The 19,779-nt window shown below is 44.9% G+C and overlaps 1 protein-coding gene across 2 annotated transcripts in view; it reads left to right on the top strand.

Moving 5' to 3' along the window:
• Positions 1-19,779, top strand: part of ALG1 (ALG1 chitobiosyldiphosphodolichol beta-mannosyltransferase) — a 115,748-nt gene that overhangs the window by 38,291 nt on the left and 57,678 nt on the right. The window contains exons 10-13 of one of the 2 annotated variants that reach the window (XM_068117584.2): positions 2,936-3,046; positions 4,136-4,250; positions 16,626-16,701; positions 17,107-17,926. In XM_068117584.2, coding sequence (XP_067973685.2) covers positions 2,936-3,046; positions 4,136-4,250; positions 16,626-16,701; positions 17,107-17,247 — 443 coding nt within the window. In that variant the 3' untranslated portion in view covers positions 17,248-17,926. Of the gene's footprint in view, positions 1-2,935; positions 3,047-4,135; positions 4,251-16,625; positions 16,702-17,106; positions 17,927-19,779 lie in introns of those variants that run through there. The other variant, XM_068117594.2, reaches the window with a different exon arrangement.

The raw sequence follows: 19,779 nt of genomic DNA, 5'->3' as shown, positions 1-19,779 counted from the left end.
GAGCTGCCCAGGCCCTGATGTGGCAAAGCTGCCCCAAACAATAATATTTCCACCACAATGCTTTACAGTTGGTATCAGGTTCTTGTGGTCAAATGCTGTCTTTGGTTTTCGCCAAACATGTCTTCTGGTACTGTGGCCAAATAGCTCTACCTTTGACTCATCTGTCCAGAGCACATTGTTCCAGAAGTGCTGGTCTTTGCCTCGGTGTTCATTGGCAAACTTTAGTCTTGCCCTGATGTTCTTTCTGGACAGCAAAGGTTTCCTCCTGGCGCACCTCCCATGTAGATCAAATTTGTGCAGCCTCTTTCTAATGGTAGACTCGTGCACTTTGACATCAACAGTGGCAAGAGCTACCTGTAGGTCCCGTGATGACATTCTGGGGTTCTTAGTGACTTCTTTCAGCATCTTGCGGTCTGCTCGCGGGCTGAACTTGCTGGGGCGGCCTGGCCTGAACAAGTTGGCAGTTGTTTGGAATCTTCTCCACTTGTCAATGATCTTCCGGACAGTCGAATGATTGATTTCAAATTGTTTGGAGATCTTTTTAAATCCTTTCCCAGACTCGTAGGTATCTATAACCCTCCTTCCGAAGGCCTCAGAGAGCTCTTTTAATCTAGGCATGGTGACGCGGCACACTTCAACAGCAACAACAACAACAAAAAAACCACCTTTAGAGGCCATTTTTCCCCGCAAGCGGGGATTGGCCTTTTTCGGGGACCGTGGTTGTTGTTTTTTGGTCCCCTTTTTGAAGCAATGTTTTACGGCCGGATGCCCTTCCTGCCGCCAACCCTTTTTGTCGCCTTTTTACGACAAACAGGGAATTACCAGTGAACTGGTACTCAATTTGCCGACCTCGGAAGGATGACAGGCTGAGTCAACCCCCCTGGCGTTAATTCAGCGATCGACCGGGATTCGAACCCAGGATCCTAGGATCCTGAGCTGGCACCCTAGCCCCTAGCCCAACACTTCAACAACAAAGAGCAAACCAAACGAAATGTCTGAGGTTTAAATAAGACAGGTTCCTCCAGGATCCTCTCTAACGATGTTCTAATCATTTGCACTTGAGCTGGTGCACCTGATTCTAATTTTAGGTATTTGAAGTAGTGATAAATGTAGGGGTGTACTTACTTTTTCCACATGCGAAATTTGCATTTATGTTTATTTAAATTATACAATGGACTACAAAATGTAAATGTTTCATGATATTTGTTGTATTATATCACCTTTATCTATCAATATTGTTGAAATGAAGATCAAATAGCTGTATGGTGAAATATGTTGAAATATGTTGAAAAAGTCAAAAATTTACATGTGGTGTCCTTACTTTTTCATGTGACAGTATATATATATTGTTGCGGTTTTGAGTTTTGTACAGTCAGTATAATAAAGGTTAAAATTTCCCCCTCATAGTTTGTCACACAAGCGACATGTAGCCTCACGATAGTGTAGTTATTTCTTAGTATTTGTGAGCTTAGTCCTTTTCCTTTGTTAGTTCTGCGTTGAGTAGAGTAAGGAGAATAGGTCCTACTTCTACTGACTCTCCAGCCTCCCTAGCCTCATGCCCCTTTGCACTGACTTTGGTTCATTTTGGGCGAATTAACACGAGGCAGGCCTAGGAGGGTTGGGGCGGAGCTGAATGAGGGGCGGCAGAGGAGCTGACGGTAAGCACGAGCTGCCAACCAGGGCTCAGAGGGTGTGGCGGCAGCACTGCGTCACAGGGCGTGGTTGGAAGGGTCGAGAGGGTTCAAGAAGGTTCGGGGCATATCAATATAACCCATCGCGCAAAGCCCCCAGGAGGACTAGCGCGGGAGGACTCTCGTTGAACAAAGGACTAGCGCGGGAGGACTGGTTGACTCGCAAGGAGTAAGAGCGTCAAGGACTAGCGCGGGAGGACTGGTTGAACAAAGGACTAGCGCAGGAGGACTCGCTGATAGAGAGGACTCGCGCGCACTGACCATCCAGGAGGAATCGTTGACGAGCAGGAGTTGAGAGCATCAAAGAACTTTGAGAGATACGCGGGTGAAGAAAGACGCGCATGAACCGGAATACGCGCGATTATAAAGTGACGCTCGGTTGAGCTGGAGGCCGAGCCGCTTACAGTGCATTAAGTCACGCGAGTGATAACGGCTGTATGACAGCCGGCCGCGCTAAGAGACGCGTATTTGCCGTTTTACCTCATCGGCTGCTTTTGTTCGGGAGACGCGCTACGAGGTTCCTTCTACCACCTGCTTGCCATCTTTGCGGGACGTGCTGGGACCGTGGAGAGCCGGACTGGGCCGTTCCTGGACGACCACGTTGACGCGTTTGGCTGGAACATCTACCCATCTGCAATTCCCTGTGTGAGTGTGACGGGCCCGAGTCTGGGCAGTAAGATAAGACTGACTACGTGCTGCTCTGTGTCTCTGCGTCCCGATCATTGTACATACGTATGGGAATAATAATTAAACCTGTGTTCTTCCTTTTCCATTCGATTGTTCCTGTGATTTCCTCATTGGCCAAGCATGGTACGAATAAAACCGCTCGAATCGGGTTCCACTACTAAGACTGCATGGACCACGTGGTACTCAATCCGCTCGGCATACCCAAGTCACACGTGGCTCGTGCGAGGCTTGCTTCCTCGCCTCCGTTGCGGCGCAGGGATGTAGGTACGAGCGAGACTTGGTCCCGAAACCCTATCTTGCGTTTTGCCCGGAAGAGGCGTTTTAAGTCTCCTGGTTCCGCCAAGCCCAGAAAGAACAAGGGGATTAATCCCTCCCTTGGTAAGGGGAAGAAGGGCGGCGGAGAACCATAACAATATATATTGCATTTTCAGCTTCAGCTATTTTATTTTTCGCTAACAGAGTATGTAATTGAGTTTAAATACATACATTAAGTGTTTGAGTGGTGGTAAGGTTGTTGAATTGATACTCACTGGTATGTAATGTTTCTGCAACCTCAGGAAAAGGTCCTTTGAAAGAGCATTACAAGAAGGAAATCGCTTCAAAGTACTTCAAGCATGTAACAATCAGCACACCATGGCTCAGGGCTGAGGATTATCCATTGTTTCTTGGTGAGTTTGAGAATAAGGATTTTTGTTTGAGGGTCACTGTGTTGCGTGAAAATGTTTCAAAAGCTCCATTCATCGAATGGTTAAATTCGTAATAGGTAAATCAAGAAAAAAAAATTACACTGGCAGATATTATAATTTCTAGATCAATAGGAATGTTGAACAGACTCAACAGATTTACGAATGTCCAACTAATTATATAAAAGTCCAACACAATTGCATTATAATGTAGATATTCAGCTCTGAGTGTGCTGAGTGGGTTCATCGAAAATGTAGTGGTTTGAGAGGGTCATTAACCAGTGTGGCAGCTACATTCAAGTGTAAGGTGTGCACAGAGGGAGCTGCAGATGGAGGAAATGTTGAGTTGGATCTTGCAGACAGCATGAAGCTGGAAGGTGTGAAAACATTTTGCTACCTCGGAGACATGCTGAATGGAGAAGGTGGATCAGACTCGGCAACGGTTGCTAGAATGAGATGTGCATGGAAGAAGTTTTGGTAACTGAGTGGCATGCTGACGAGGAGGGGAGTGTCGTTGAAGCTGAAGGGAAAGGTGTATGCTGCATGTGTGAGAAGTGTTATGATTTATGGAAGCGAGACATGGGTAATGAATGTAGAGCAGCAACGAACGCTGGAAAGGGTGGAAATGTGAATGGTTCGGTGGATGTGTGGAGTATCATTGAGAGAGAGGAAGACAAATGATGAATTGTGAAATATGATGGGAATAGAGCCTGTGATTGATGCTGTGAAGAGAAACAGGTTGAGATGGTTTGGTCATGTGTTGGGGAAGGATGAAAGTGACTGGTTGAGAAGAGTGATGGAAATGAATGTAGAAGGAAGTAGAGGATGGGGAAGACCGAGAAAGACTTGGCTAAAGGTGGTGGAAGAAGAAATGCGGGCAAGGGGGTTAAAAAGGGGAGATGCAGAAAATAGGGCAAAATGGAGAAGATTGTCATGGGGCCCGCAAGGCTAACCCCCGCTCTAGCAGGGAAAATGGCCTTAAAATGCCTGTTGTTGTGTGTGTTGTTGTAGATATTCAGCTCACTTATTTACCTTGATGTGTGGTGCCAGACTTTTTTTATTTTTTATTTTTAGGTTCGGCAGACCTTGGTGTCTGCCTTCATAACTCTTCCAGTGGCCTTGATCTCCCGATGAAGGTTGTGGACATGTTTGGCTGTGCCCTTCCTGTGTGCGCCATGAATTATCCCTGGTTTGTGCAATTTTTTGCTGTTGTGCAACAGTAGTGGACAAAGAAAATGGGAACACTTGGGTAAACATCAAGCAATGGCTTCCACACAGGTGTGGCCCGTGTGTTAATTAAGTAAATAATAACACAGCATGCTTAGTCATGTATAAAAAATACTGCACAGGCCTGGTTGCCTATAATTATGGCTAGCATTACTGCAAGAGGAGACCCCCCAATTCCCCCATCCACAGAGCACTTGTGGTCGCCCAATGGTTTGACGAGTATGACACTGATGTTATCCATATGTCATGGCCTTCTCAGTCACCAGTTCTGTACTCAATCGAGCATATAAGGGATATTCTGATACGACGCGCCTGAGACAGTGTTTTCCACCTCCATCAAACAGGTGTGAGTTGATTGACTTTCTTATGGAAGAATGGTGCCGCATACCTCCTGCAGAATTCCATATGCTTGTGGACTATATGCCAGGGCGCTAGCAGGCCATACTGACCACACATGGTGGCTCAATGCCCTTTGAGTGACTTTAAATTGATGTTTCCTATGTTTGTCTCTTCCTGTACGCTCTCACATGCATTGTTCTTAAAGGTATTCAGAGACACCAAACTATTTTTTTTATTTTTTTTTTGTATACTGAATCGAGGCTCGTGAAAGAGCTCACATTTATTTCACAAACAAATCAACCAGACAAACAAAATATACAAAAAGAGGGAGCGGAAGACAAGATGGGGAGAGAAGGGGAAGCACACAACCACAACATTTGAGAGCAGGGAGAAGTGTGGGAGGGAGAGGGCTTGGGGGGAGGAGGCGTGGGAAGAGGGGGGGGGAGGGGGGAGAGGTATAAATCACAAGGGGACTGAAATTAGCGGGGGTAGAGAAGATCAAGGTTTTGGATGGGGGAGGATAAGAGATGGTGGTGAACAGCTGTTTTAAAGACCTGGAGGGTGGAGTGGGATTGAAGAGAGTGAGGGAGTTTGTTCCAGAGGCGGGACAAAAGAGGAATGAAGGAGTGAAGGTGAGCAGAAAGTCTTGATTTTGGCAGTTTAACCATAAGAGGGTTGCAGGCAGATCTTGTGCGACCTGTAGGAATATTTGGGGGACAGAGCCCAGAGAGAACTGGGGGGGGGGGGGGGCAAGGCCAGAGAGGAGTCGGTAGAAGACGGAAAGACCACCAACCTGCCTGCGGTGAGTGAGTGAAAGGCCCTTGGAGTTAGCTTCATTGCGGGAGATTCCAATGATTCTGAACGCTTTGGTTTCAACAGCGTGAAGACGAGCTAGGTGTGAGGCAGGAGCACCAGACCAGAGGGGAGAGCAGTATTCCATAGAGCTGCGGATGAAAGCCTTGTATGTAGCGAGGAGCTCAGGTGTGCCAAGGAAGGACTTCGCACGACGGAGGATGCCCAGTCGGCGACTGGCTTTGGAGGCCAGATTTGAAATGTGGTTTTCCCAGGAAAGATCATGGCAAATACTGAGACCCAAAAGCTTGAGTGACAAAACTTCTTGGAGAGGATTATTCAGAAAGTGGATGGGAGGGTTGTCCCGTCGGTCTTTTCGGAGAGACATCGTAAGAGTGTGAGATTTATCAGGATTGAAAGACATGTTCCATTTGTTTGCCCAGTCTGTGATTTTGTCCAGGTCTGCAGAGAGTGAGGAGGCTGCAGACTGCCGATCTGAGGGATGAGGAATGGAGCGACAGAGAGTAGAGTCGTCAGCAAAGAGATAGAGAGGATTTTCAAGAGAGTCAGAGAGATCATTTATGAAGACCAGAAAAAGCACAGGGCCCAGAACACTACCTTGGGGAACTCCAGCCTGAACAGGAAGAGGAGATGAGAGAAACCCATTCAGGGCCACACGTTGACTACGACCATAGAGGAAGTCCGCCAGCCATGCATGGAGATTTCCATGGATACCAAAGGAGGAGAGTTTGGTGAGCAGAGCAGGGTGCCAGACCGTATTGAAGGCACGTGAAATGTCAAGGGAGACAGCTCTAATTTCCTGTTTGGCGTTCAGGGCCTCCATCCAGTGTTGAGAAAGCAGAAGCAGCATGTCCAGAGTAGAGTGACCAGGTCTGAAACCAAATTGATGATCAGAGATCAAGCCATTGGAGAAGAGGAAAGATTTCATATCTGAAGCAATGATGGATTCCATGACTTTGCTGATAATTGGGAGAAGGCTGATTGGTCTGTAGTTGCTAGGATCTGTTTTTGCACCTTTTTTGTGCAAAGCGGTGATGTTGGCTGATTTCCAAGCAGACGGCAGATGACCTTGAGCAAAAGAGAGGCTGAAGAGAACAGAAAGAGGGAGTGAAAGAGCGGAAGAACATGATTTTAGGACCCGTGGGCTGATGCCGTCAGGACCAGTTGCAGAATCAGAGTCGAGAGTTGACAGAAACTTTTCCACCTTGTCAGGAGGAAAGGACATAGAGTCCAGGAGCAGCTGGGTACGACTGGGTACGGTGGGTACAGAGAGGGATGGGTTTGGGACACAAGATTTAGAGGCATACACAGAGTTGAGGCATTCAGCTTTTTCACGTGCAGAGTCAGCCGTTAAGCAGTTTGAGGTGAGGGAGGGGATGGAGGGGGAACAAACACCAGAAACAACCTGCAATTGCATTTTTCCCTAACACTGCAAAACAGGATGTATTTTTTTCCCCCAAAGTTGTGTTATTGTGACGTTATGGACAGCCATGCATGACCATCCCCAATGCAATACAAAGGTGGGGTGCCTTGCATCTAACATGTTCGTTTACCTCATTGAACGACTTGATTGCATGCATGGGAGTGTAAATGGGTAATGAAAACCAATCCTGTTCATGTTCTTAGTTGGCTCCACCTTGGAAGCAGGGTAGCCTAATCATTTGGAGTTGTATGCCATCCCTTAAGCTTGTATCTACCCATCCTATTCAATACTTTTTTTTTACGATAACAACTCCCCCAGCTCTACCCCTCTCCCCCCTCCCCAAGTGTCTTCTTATCATCATCAAATTATTCCCCATCTCCTCTCCACCCATAGCAGCTCATATAATTAAAAATCAAATATTGTCATCATTGCAAAAACAATTGTGATCGTGAGAGTGGAGGGCTGGAGGCATCTCCTTTTCCTGCTATTTTGAACAATACGGAGTCATCAGCAAAGTGTGGGCTTTCCATTCCACACTAGGCCTCAATTAATGAATAACCACTCAGTTATCTGGGGCCACACCCCATGCGTAATGCAGTCTGCAAGGGACGTGCTTCATGGAATATGGTTTTGCACACCCTGTACATATGACAGTATGTTCAAGAATTGGTTCAAAGACAATATTGGAAATCCTCAATGGCGTGAATGGAGCTCTGGCTTGAACAACCCTGGGATGTCATTAAATGCTGGCCGAACACCAGAGTAAACTGATTGCACAATCTACGGCAGGTCGTAAACATTAATATACCACAGACCATAAAATAATTTCCATCTGACTGAACTTTTGTTTTGTCAAGATTTTTCCATTTTCTGTGCCTCCGCCGGCAAAGTCGCCGGAGGCATTATGTTTTCGGGTTGTCCATCCGTACGGGCTAAACCTCGTTTTTCTCAGCAACCATATGTCCGATTGAGACAAAACTTTCAGGGTAGGAGTGACACCCATGCAGAACGTTTTTATGATAAATGTGACGTCATAGTTCGCGTGGTATGGCAGACACCTTGGATTAAAAGCAAATAATTAAAAAATTATTTCTCGGAAACCGCTGAATGGAAAAATTTGAAACTTGGCACATTGTCAAGTACTCCAAATGGGGAACAAAAGCTTGATGATGATGACATCATAGGTGAAGTGGTATACCAGCCAAAAATGTTTTAATTGAATTCCTTATCCTAAAAATCTGAAATTACATGCACATGATCCATGACCCATTTGTATTGAAATATTAAATTTATGACATCATAGGTCACATGGTTTGGCAGCCATATTGAATTGAAGGAAAATATTAAATAATTGTAACTCTGAAACCCCTCACCTTATCGATACGAAATTTTACAAATATCATCTAACAGCACTGTTGCATATAGTTTGAAAATGATGTCATAGGTCACGTCGTTTGGCAGCCATCTTGGATAGAAAAACGAACATCATCCGATCAACATGAAACTTCACAAACGTGATCCCCTACCCATACATATGCAGAGTGATGGCATCTACCCGTTGTGGGACTATGCAGAGGCATATTGGTGACACAGTCGCATTGTTCTAGTTTAATCTCTCTTATTGAACAGTATCATGGGAAGTGCCAATGAGAGGATGCAGTGGCTCATTTTTTATGGAATAGATTTTGAACAATACACATATCAACACTTTCTGCATGATAAGGACATGTAAAACCCCATATCAAACTTGTGGCCCATTTATATGGATTGAAAGTGGGAGCAGGGACACATAGACATCACTTGAGTAGCACAAGGAGAGTCAGCAAGCGTATAGAAGAAAGCATGACGTAACCATAGGTAGTAATCTTGAAAGAGCAGGGGACTGCATGGGTCAAGAGATAGGGAGTCAGTTCCACAGACAAGAGAATAGAGGGATGAAGGAATTGATGTAACTGTTCAGCTTATAATTTAGGAGGACTTAGGGGAAGAGATCAATCAAGATAATAGATCAATTTTTATTTCGGAGAGTTTTGAACTCTATCAGCTCCAAGTAGTCCATGGGCCAGACCAGATATCGGTACCACCCGAGGTGGCAAAAGTTCCATGGTGCCAATTTATTTGTTACACCCATATAAGTAAAATAATATGTGATAGCAATTCCAAATGGGTAGCTTTTTCATTTTTCTTGCAGGAAAGCTGTTTTTGCATTAATCGCGATACCGCAACTCCGCGCTGTTGTTACTAGTATCATCTTCCAAATCATTTTTTTAGCTGAATAGACAATGTAACATGCTTAAATATCTTAGCAAATGGATGTTTGTAATAAAGACATGTATGTTATACTATATAATACATATTCTTGTATTTATTCATGTGTGGAAACTAACTTTTTCTTCAGTTTTAGTGTCTTAGTTAAGAACAAAATATATGTTGGATGCTGGCAGTGTCCAGTTTTCTTCCGTATTCCGTATACTTGGCCACTGGTGGATACTTCCTGGTAGGTGAGGCAAGAACAAGAGGCTCTGCAATAATTATGTCTATTTAGTTAAGCAGAAAATATATGACAGATATGTAAAGTGCTGATTTCCCCTCATCAGTGGTGATATACATTTGCAGCCTGGTTAGAATAAGTCCAGTCATGAATGCTTGATTTGCTTTCAGATATCAGTCCACTGGTTTCACCAGTCTAATTAAGTGTAATTAAATATAATTAAGGACTGGCAGACTACTAATTTGTGCAACATAGTAATGTGGATTGATAATTCTATGTTGCAGGTGAAAACTGACTGAACATGGCCTCTGACGGAGCAAGCAGCCTGCCACTAAAGCGGCCACGAGTGGAGTGCATCATCCACTGTTCCAATGACAATACAGACAAGCTGGTTTCACTACAAGACATTGACTCATGGAGAACATTGCTGAGGGCAGCCCAGATCAGAAAACATGCAGCAATTTTGAAACTAGCTACGAACCTTCCTGATGGACAGATTCCAACAATCCAGTACCACAGAAAATGTCGCAGTCTCTTCACCATGAAAAGACATCTTGATGGCATCCTCAAATGTGCCAGTGCCAGTGAACCTGCTCAAGACACAGGATCACAGAGAGCAGCTAGACAATGTGCAAGCACATCAAGGACTTATGAGGCAGAGTGCATTTTCTGCCAGAAAGACACCAAGTATGCTAAAGGACAGAAGACGAGAGAAATCCTCATACAATGTCGAGAACTGCGAGCTGACGCCACAATCAGGAATGTAGCCATGGAGAAAATGGACAGCAGAATCCTTGCCATAGTCAGCAGAGACCTGGTAGCTGCAGAAGGTCACTATCATAGGTCGTGCTATCGGTTCTATACCAAAAGAGAGGTTCGCAGTGGACAGGATGCAAGCCAAGATGATGATGCTGAAGCTCAGTATGGCGCTGCTGTGGATCAGGCCTACAATGAGCTGTTCCTGTTCATCAGAAGGGAGCTTTTTGGCAATCCTCAAGTGATGACAATGACTGATCTCTCTTCTAGACTGGTGGCTTCAATGAACTCTCTTGGTATTGCCCATGTAAGGGAATCAACCAAGAAACACATACGACGGAAACTGGAAAGCGAGTTTGCAGACTCCCTGCACATCTTCTCTGAGGGAAAAGGGAAACTCCTCCTGTTTCCAGACAACCTGTCCATATACGAACTTGCCAAACAATACCAATCGCTACAAGCAGAGCTGCATACTCAGAAAGGCCTCCATGCTGAAGATGTGGTCTCCAAAGCAGCCCTGAAAATGAGAGCCGACATCAAGAACCAAGATGCCCCTCAAGCCTGGCCACCGGAAGTCAAACCAGAAGCAGAGGACACTACCATTCCAGAGTCGGTCATGGTCTTCCTGTGCTATCTACTTACAGGTTCCAATGACCCTGATCATGCATCTCAAAGAGTCCAGCGGCTTCTGTGTTCACTCGGCTATGACATGGTATATGCTGTAACACGTGGACTGATAAAGCCCCCGAAGCACATCGTTCTGCCATTCGCTATCAAGTCACTGACCGGGAATGTAGAGTTGATACACATCCTCAACCGACTCGGCCATAGTGTGTCCTATTCTCAGATGGAAGAGATCGACACTGCTCTGTGTCTCCAAAAGCTCTCGCTATCAGGGAGTGATGTTGCCCTCCCAGGTAACATCCATCCTGGCATATTCACAACCTTAGCCTGGGATAATATCGACCATCTGGAAGAGACCACCAGTGGAGAAGGAACATCTCACAGAGTGAATGGGATTGCCGTACAAGCAAAGCCAATCACCCCAGTGTCCACCAGAACCATGCTGACTGTAGGAAAAACAAAGCAGAGAAGTATTGATGCACCACCACCAATGCTACCAGCATACAACGCTGGACAACGAGTGGGACCACCACAGAGCAAAAGTGCAGATGCTGACACTGCAGCTGAGACTCAGCTCGCCAAAGAGAAGAATCTTGTCTGGGTCATGGCACGCATGTCGCAACAAGAAGAGCAATCAATCAGCAGCTGGACAGGCTTCAACATCCGGACTCGAGATGACGTGACAGTCATTCCAGACAATGTAGGCTACCTGCCTACCATTAATGCTCCAGCGACACAAATGTCGACTGTCAATGAAGTGCTAAACCAGTCACTGAACATCATGCACTCCTTGGACCTGACAAAGATTGTCTGTGTCTTTGACCAGGCACTGTATGCAAAGGCTGTGGAGATTATATGGAAACACCCTGACAAGTTCCAAAACACCATCATCACCAGGCTCGGAGTATTCCACACCATCTGCACACTGATGGGAATAATAGGGAAGCGATTTCAAGATGCTGGATTGCGAGATCTCTGCATCGAGTCTGGTGTGATCGCAGAAGGTTCCATTAATGGTGTCATGGATGGCCGCAAGTACAACAGGGCAGTCCACCTACACAAGAATGTCTATGAGGCACTCACTCGACTGGCCTGGAAGGGTTTCCTCTCGTGGCTGGAAGCCACTCACGCCAACGATGTGGTCCACATGGATGAGACACTGAGGATCATTGACAGCCTCTGCAAAGATATCTCACAGGCATCCCTGAAGCAGGTCCTCGGTGACCGCTCATGCGCACGCATCATGGAACTGTTTGGAATATAACTCGAGTTCCTCAGAGGTGGAAACGGCAGCCTCTCAGCATTCTGGATGTCGTATCTGGACATTGTCGAGATCTTGCTGGGTCTCATTCGAGCATCAAGAGAGGGAGACTGGGTGCTACACCTGGCATCAATTCGTGCAATGATCCCATGGTGCTTCGCATATGACAGGCTGAATTATGCACGCTACCTCCCATACTACTATGCCCAGATGTCCCAGCTGCCCACCACACACCCAGACGTGTATGCTGAGTTCATGCGAGGGGGATTCTCAGTTCAACTCGGTCCCAACAACCCCTTCGGAAGAATCCCTGTCGACCAAACGACCGAAGAGACAGTTAACAAAGACACCCAGACGGCAGGAGGGACAAAGGGGTTCAGCTTGAAACCAGGGGCTGTGAGCAAGTACTACCTGACAGCTGAGTACAGGACCATGTATCTGAGAGCACTGAGGGACATGATAGGTCAGGGCAGTTCCAAACTGTCTCATCCAGATATACATGCTCCAAGGATCAGGAAAGACGAAACTGCTGTCAAGTCCCTCATAGATCTCATGGAAAACAACTGGCTGAATCCAATGTTCCCTGACAACACTGACCTGATTGGTCTGTCCACTGGCACCATGGCTCCACCCGACGTGGCCAGGGACCTTCTGAAGGCGCTTGAAATAGGAGAAGAAGCGTACCAGACATTCAAGAAGACAAGGTTAGATGAGGATCAACCATCTGTCAAATTCCACGACAAGATGTCCAAGCAAAGCCTGAAGACATTCGCCAATGTCACCACAAAGACATCCCGTGGAAAGAAAGCACAAGATGTTGTTCTGAAGGCAGATCGAAAACTGTTCAGCCATATGATCCTTGTCGCTGAGAGCAGAAAGGTGAACATGAAGGATGTCCTGGCCCACCCACTAGGTCCGTTACCGTGGGCACTGGCAAATGCTGATGGATCCCTACGAAAGACGAACAAGGCCGCAGTTGCCAGGGAGCTTGAGAAGAATGTATCTCCTGCAGACACTATCCCAACACCTTCGACGTGCATCATTGATGGGATGAGTCTGGTGCAAAAGATTAATGGAAACAACAAAACCTTTGCACAGCTAGCAGAGGTGGCCTTGTCTAGGGTCCTGCATGAGTGTGGACAGAGTCAGAGGGTTGACGTGGTATTTGATGTTTACCGCCAGCCTTCGATCAAAGATGCTGAAAGGCTCAACCGTGGTGCAAGCACAGCCCTTCAGTACAAGAGCCTTGCAGGGGGGCACAACATCCAGCAATGGAGAAAGTTCCTGTGTAGCGCCTGCAACAAGACCAGCCTCATCAAGTTCCTGGTGGAGCAGTGGAAACTCCCAAGGTTCCAAGAGATGCTGCATGACAAGGAACTGTATGTGACTTGTGAGGAAACATGCTACAAGATAACAGAAAATGAATGGGTGGAAGTGTCAGAGCTGCAGTCGACACAAGAAGAAGCGGATACCCGTCTGCTCCTGCATGCATTGCATGCTGCAAATGCTGGCTCAAAGGCAGTCGTAGTCACAGCTGAGGACACTGATGTCATGGTGCTCTGTGTAGCCTTCCAGAAGGAGATCCCCTGCCCCCTCTACCAGAAATGTGGCACACAGAACCGCACACGGTTTGTCGACATCAGCAAACTGGCAACCTCAATTGGAGACAGCATGTGTGACAGCCTGGTTGGGCTACACGCCTTTACAGGGTGTGACACTGTGAGCGCATTCGCTGGCCGTGGGAAGCTGATAGCACTGAAGCTGGTGAGGAACGACAGTAACTACCAGGAGACGTTTAGACAGCTTGGTCAGTCATGGGATGTCAACCCAGAACTATTTGAGAAGGTACAGCAGTTCATCTGTCGCATGTATAGTGCAGCTGCTAGGACTGGTGAGGTCAACGAACTGCGCTACCAGCTCTTCTGCGCAAAGAGGGGAGGAGTCGAGTCCAGCCAGTTGCCACCATGTAGAGACTGTCTCTTCATGCACGTCCTACGAGCCAACTACCAGGCAGCAATATGGAAGTGCTGTCTGCAGGCTCGCCCAGCGGTGCCAAACCCTACCGAGCATGGATGGACAGTGGATGAAGATGGCAAGCTCGCCATCCACTGGATGCGTTCACCACCAGCACCAGATGTGGTCTTGGAACTCTTAGCTTGCAAGTGTGTGCGTTCCTGCAAATTGCCAAAATGCACATGCCTGACCAATGGACTGTCATGCACAGACATGTGCAAGCTACAAACCTGCAGTAACCAGAAACAACAGGAAGATGAAGAATCCTTCGAACTCGGAGACTCCGATGAAGACGAGCAGTTCGATGACTGACTATGATATCGCTAGTTTGGTACATTGACATACTCAGTATTATTCTGAAGAGCACAGGACGTGCTTTCCCTGGAAACACCCTCAGAATACATGTAGACATGTAGACATTTTGATAATGTGTTGTGTCATTTCATCTTTATGTGAAGCACTACCTGACCATACCGGGTACATAGCCTACAGTCTGTTAGTTCTGTTAGTATGTGATTTCCAACCATTTTGTATAACATTTGAGTACTAGTACTGTTTATAGCTATTGTGGCATACATGTACTTGAGATGGGCTCAGCAGATGAGCTCAGTACAGCCTCTGGACTTTCTTTCCCTTGATTCAGAAAACCGTTTGATTAATATGTGTTGTGACCTTTTCATGTTGTGACATGTTTATGTGACAATTTCCATAACAATCACGTACGTGTATTATAGTAGCTGTTGTATTCCAAAATTACACTATGTGAAGATTGTATGTTTAAAATAAGACATAAAGCGATAATTTTGGGATCTACGTTGTCTCAGTACTTTCTGATTAATATGCCCAATTAGTCCATGGGCCCGTACCCAAAATTTCACACATGGACTAAATCAATCCGAACCGTCGAACGCCTTTTCACAGGGTGCGGGTATAAAATAGCTGATAACTACCACTAAGCTACCAGTCCAGAATTGCTATCACATCAGCATGTATCCCACATACATGCACCTTTCCAAAAATCATTACTAGAACTTGCCACCTCGGGTGGTACCAATTAGTGAAATTTCGGGTCCGGGCCCATGGACTAAAGGGAAGAAAATGGGAAGTAGCTGCACCAGGCCAGAGGGGAGATCCATACTCCTCGATACTGTCCTGTTCATAGGGATTAAAACCTTCCAAGGAAACGGAGAGCCGAACTAGCTTAACACTCTGAGGCGTTCAGTCAAAAATGATGGTGTTCTTTACACGCGAGGGAAAGGAGAATGACGAACTTACCTTCACGGGTCCCACCGGACGTCCTCAAACCTGCGATAATTAATTCAAGCCGACACGGGATTTAAAATGTACAAAAATACCGGCTTTATTGAAGAAATTCCTGTAACAAAATAACATACGGCAAAAAAAATTAAGATTCCTAAATGGAGCGCTTCCCACCGACGCAAAAGCTGAGTACACACAAAGGGGACAAATAAAGGTGAAAATAATGCGTAATGTTTCTCGGTACTTAGCTCTGAGCATCTTCTGAACCCCCTCGGGAATCGTCAAAACCCCTGCGTCCTTGGTGGGAACAGCGCAGGCCTCCGTGCACTGTTCGTTCGCGGGAAACGCAGGCCTCGGTCCGCAGTCCGTGCATGGGAAACCGCAGGCCTCGGTCCGCAGTTTGCTCATCCTCACGATTAGGATGATGATGTCCGAACACAAGCAAACCCCAGAGCCAAGAGCTCGTAAACTTAGACCGTTCGTTGAGACTGTCCCACCGCAAGAGAGCTTATCAGCGACTGTTCACTTCCAGATCCAGAAAACGAGAGAAAGCCAAGAGATAAAATGTCGGGGAGAGCGTTCCTTTGTACTCAAGGCTCTGATGTCATCTGACGCCGCCCGTGCCTGCTCCTATCCGCCAGTCCCTCTCTTCGTTGCTTGACAAATCTCACTAATCACTGCTCTCCGGGGCTTGGCCTCTCGGACCTGCCTGCTTGATGTTATCACACGTCGGTGGTATCATCGGTGGTGCTCAAAGTCCTGTTTCCGGGTAGCTTTTATTTTGTGTCTTTTAATGCGCTATTGCCTGGCTTGGTGTGTGTGCTGCATTGTCATAAGGAACAGAGCAAAAATAACAGAGGCCATTTACATATAGGGGATTTACCCATAATCCCAAACTAATTAACATAACCCCACCCCTCTCATGGGGACACTTATACATTTACACAACATATGGTCTAACGGATCCCTACTTATGATACATGGGGTTTCTTCTTCTTCATTATGACATATGGAGCACAGGTAATCTATACATTTCTACCTGGACTCAGGTAATCATTGCCTACCCCCCACAAACGTAACAATACTTTCTTGCTTGAAAAATTAAAATGTTTCTTTTTAAGCCGAGACACTTGGACACTTAATTTCTCCTCAATCAATCCTGGATAATTAAGTGGCTAAAGCCGTACAATATGAACACGGCAATTAGATTCTCTACGATTTCTGCACAAACACGCACACTCAATCGATCAATGCCACATTTTGGTGGTTGCAGGTAGTGATACGAGTATAGTTTCTTTCAAGTTAAATGCCATCTTGCTACTTCTCTTTGTCCTGATATTTTAAATCCTCACCACAGTCTGGCAGAGCTGGTGCAACACGGTGAGAATGGACTTGTATTTGGAGATTCTCTGGAACTCGCCCAGCAGCTAAAGGTGAGATGCTTCCAATTGGAAAATGGTGTGCACTTGTGGTGTGGGTATGCACAAATTGACTCGAGTTGAGCTGAGCCTTTGCAAACCTAAGCCATTTGGAACGGTGCTAATGATCATGACCACCACTGTGATCTGAGCACCTTTATTCTGTCAAGAACCAGGACGGCTGGGGCAGAAGATAAGAGGGGCGTTCAAGGTTCTAGAAATAAGAAATTTATCGTGGTTAAAGACATGCCAAACTTTTTTTTATTTTTTCAATGTTCATTACATTATTACCAACAATGCACATTTTGTACAACAATGTACACATGTACATTTTTGACATCGTTTGTAAAACACCCCACATACAAGGTCTTGTGAACGATACACCTCAGACTGATGCCTTTCAAAACCTTTTTTTTCCAGCGCCTTTTCACGGGTTTTCCATCATCGCAGGAAGAACTGCTGAGGTTTAGGAAGAATCTCAAGACTTTCCAAACACAGCGGTGGGATGAAAACTGGGATAAAACTGTAGTACCCTTACTTCAAGAGCTTGGAGGAATATAAGGAAGGATGTGGTCAATCCATTTGATTATTTTTTTATTTTTTTTTGACAGAGGCAACCTGCACACATTTCTTTGACACTTGCATGCTAGGTTCAGGGCATTTTTGCATACCTCAATAATTGGGAACAATTCTCAAGTTGGACCAATTACATCACTATTCTTTGCTTTTTTCCACAATCAGGCCTTCAAGCATTTGCTTGTTTCAAAACTTTCAAAGAACTGGCTAAAAATGCATTTGTTTTTAAATCTTGTAATGAAATGACTTGTCCACCAAATTCTGAAAAAGGAAATTATTTGTGTGGTTTAAAAGAAAATGAAGTGTGTGTGTATATATATATATATATATATATATCTGTGCAGCGTCTGTCCCGTGTTGTGTTGTCTTATGTTGTGTTGTCTTGTGTTGTGTTGTCACTGAACTACTTTCTCAAACTTTTGTGAAATCGTACCAAACTTCTGGTATGCACATATCTCTCCCGTCGGTATGTCCTAAGGGTATTTTCTTTGAAAAAATTTCCAATTTTATTTTTTGGGGGGGAATTCTTTTGGGAATTTTTTTTTTTCAACTTGTGTTTTCAACTTCAATTGTTTATAAAATGTGATATCACGTATATTACAAGTACATTTGTGCAAAATTATTGTTGGAATTATGATTGGTTTAAACCATGACAAAACGGCAACTCGGGTACAGTCATTTATCTATATATCTACACATCTGGGCAGTGTCTGTGTTGTCACTTAACGACTCCCTCAAACTTTTGTTTCCGTGGTTGTGAAGTGTTTTTAATAACGTTGTGGTGGTTTTGAATCACGTGGTGGTGGGGTATTTTTAAATGACGTGGTGGTGAGGTGTTTTTAAATCACATGGTGGTGAGGTGTTTTAAAATCACATGGTGGTGAGGTGTTTTGAATTACGTGGTGGTGAGGTATTTATAATTACGTGGTGGTGAGGTGCTTTTAATTATGTGGTGGTGAGGTATTTTGAATTACGTGGTGGTGAGGTTTTGAATTACTTGGTGGTGAGGTGTTTTTAAATGACGTGGTGGTGAGGTGTTTTTAATTTTCTGGCTGTGAGGTATTTTGAATTACGTGGTGGTGAGGTGTTTTGAATTACTTGGTGGTGAGGTGTTTTTAAATGACGTGGTGGTGAGGTGTTTTTAATTTCGTGGCTGTGAGGTGTTTTTATTACGTGTTAAATGGCTGTGATGTGTTTTCAATTTCGTGGTGGTGAGGTGTTTTTATTACGTGTTTTATGGCTGTGAGGTGTTTTTATTACGTGTTTTATGGCTGTGAGGTGTTTTTAATTTTGTGGTGGTGAGGTGTTTTTATTACGTGTTTTATGGCTGTGAGGTGTTTTTATTCCGTGTTTTATGGCTGTGAGGTGTTTTTAATGCGTGTTTGATGGCTGTGAGGTGTTTTCAATTTTGTGGTGTTTGATGGCAGTGAGGTGTTTTTATTACGTGTTTGATGGCTGTGAGGTGTTTTCAATTTTGTGGTGTTTGATGGCTGTGAGGTGTTTTTATTACGTGTTTTATGGCTGTGAGGTGTTTTTATTCCGTGTTTTATGGCTGTGAGGTGTTTTTAATGCGTGTTTGATGGCTGTGAGGTGTTTTCAATTTCGTGATGTTTGATGGCTGTGAGGTGTTTTTATTACGTGTTTTATGGCTGTGAGGTGTTTTTATTCCGTGTTTTATGGCTGTGAGGTGTTTTTAATTTTGTGGTGGTGAGGTGTTTTTATTACGTGTTTTATGGCTGTGAGGTGTTTTTATTCCGTGTTTTATGGCTGTGAGGTGTTTTTATTACGTGTTTTATGGCTGTGAGGTGTTTTTAATTTTGTGGTGGTGAGGTGTTTTTATTACGTGTTTTATGGCTGTGAGGTGTTTTTATTCCGTGTTTTATGGCTGTGAGGTGTTTTTAATGCGTGTTTGATGGCTGTGAGGTGTTTTCAATTTCGTGGTGTTTGATGGCTGTGAGGTGTTTTCAATTTCATGGTGGTGAGATTTTTTTAAATTTCGTGGTGGTGAGGTGTTTTAAATTTCGTGGTGGTGAGGTGTTTTTATTACGTGTTTTATGGCTGTGAGGTGTTTTAAATTACTTGGTGGTGAGGTGTTTTGAATTACGTGGTGGTGAGGTGTTTTGAATTACGTGGTGGTGAGGTGTTTTGAATTACGTGGGGGTGAGGTGTAATCGTCCCAAACTTCCAGTCTGCACCGACCCATTCCCTATGTAAGTGCCGAGAGGTTCTTTCTTGAAAAAAAAACATTCAACCAAAATCTTCAACCTAAATTACCTATTAAAATGTAATATCACAAATACTACAAATACATTTGTGCAAAATAATTGTTTGTATTATGATTGGTGGAAATCATGACAACACAGCAACTCAGATACAGTCATTATCCTCAGCTAAAATAAGCCCGTTCCTCAGTAACGACAATTGGTGAGGCGAGCGTAGCGAGCCGAGCCAAGCTAGTGTATATATATATATGTATACATATATATATATATATATATATATATATATATATATATA

This window comes from Myxine glutinosa, chromosome 1 (genome assembly GCF_964187855.1).
Source record: "Myxine glutinosa chromosome 1, kmMyxGlut1.1, whole genome shotgun sequence".
In the NCBI taxonomy this organism is placed as follows: domain Eukaryota; kingdom Metazoa; phylum Chordata; class Myxini; order Myxiniformes; family Myxinidae; genus Myxine; species Myxine glutinosa.
Note: the sequence above shows the minus strand (reverse complement) of the source record. Positions and strands in the feature narration are given on the sequence as shown.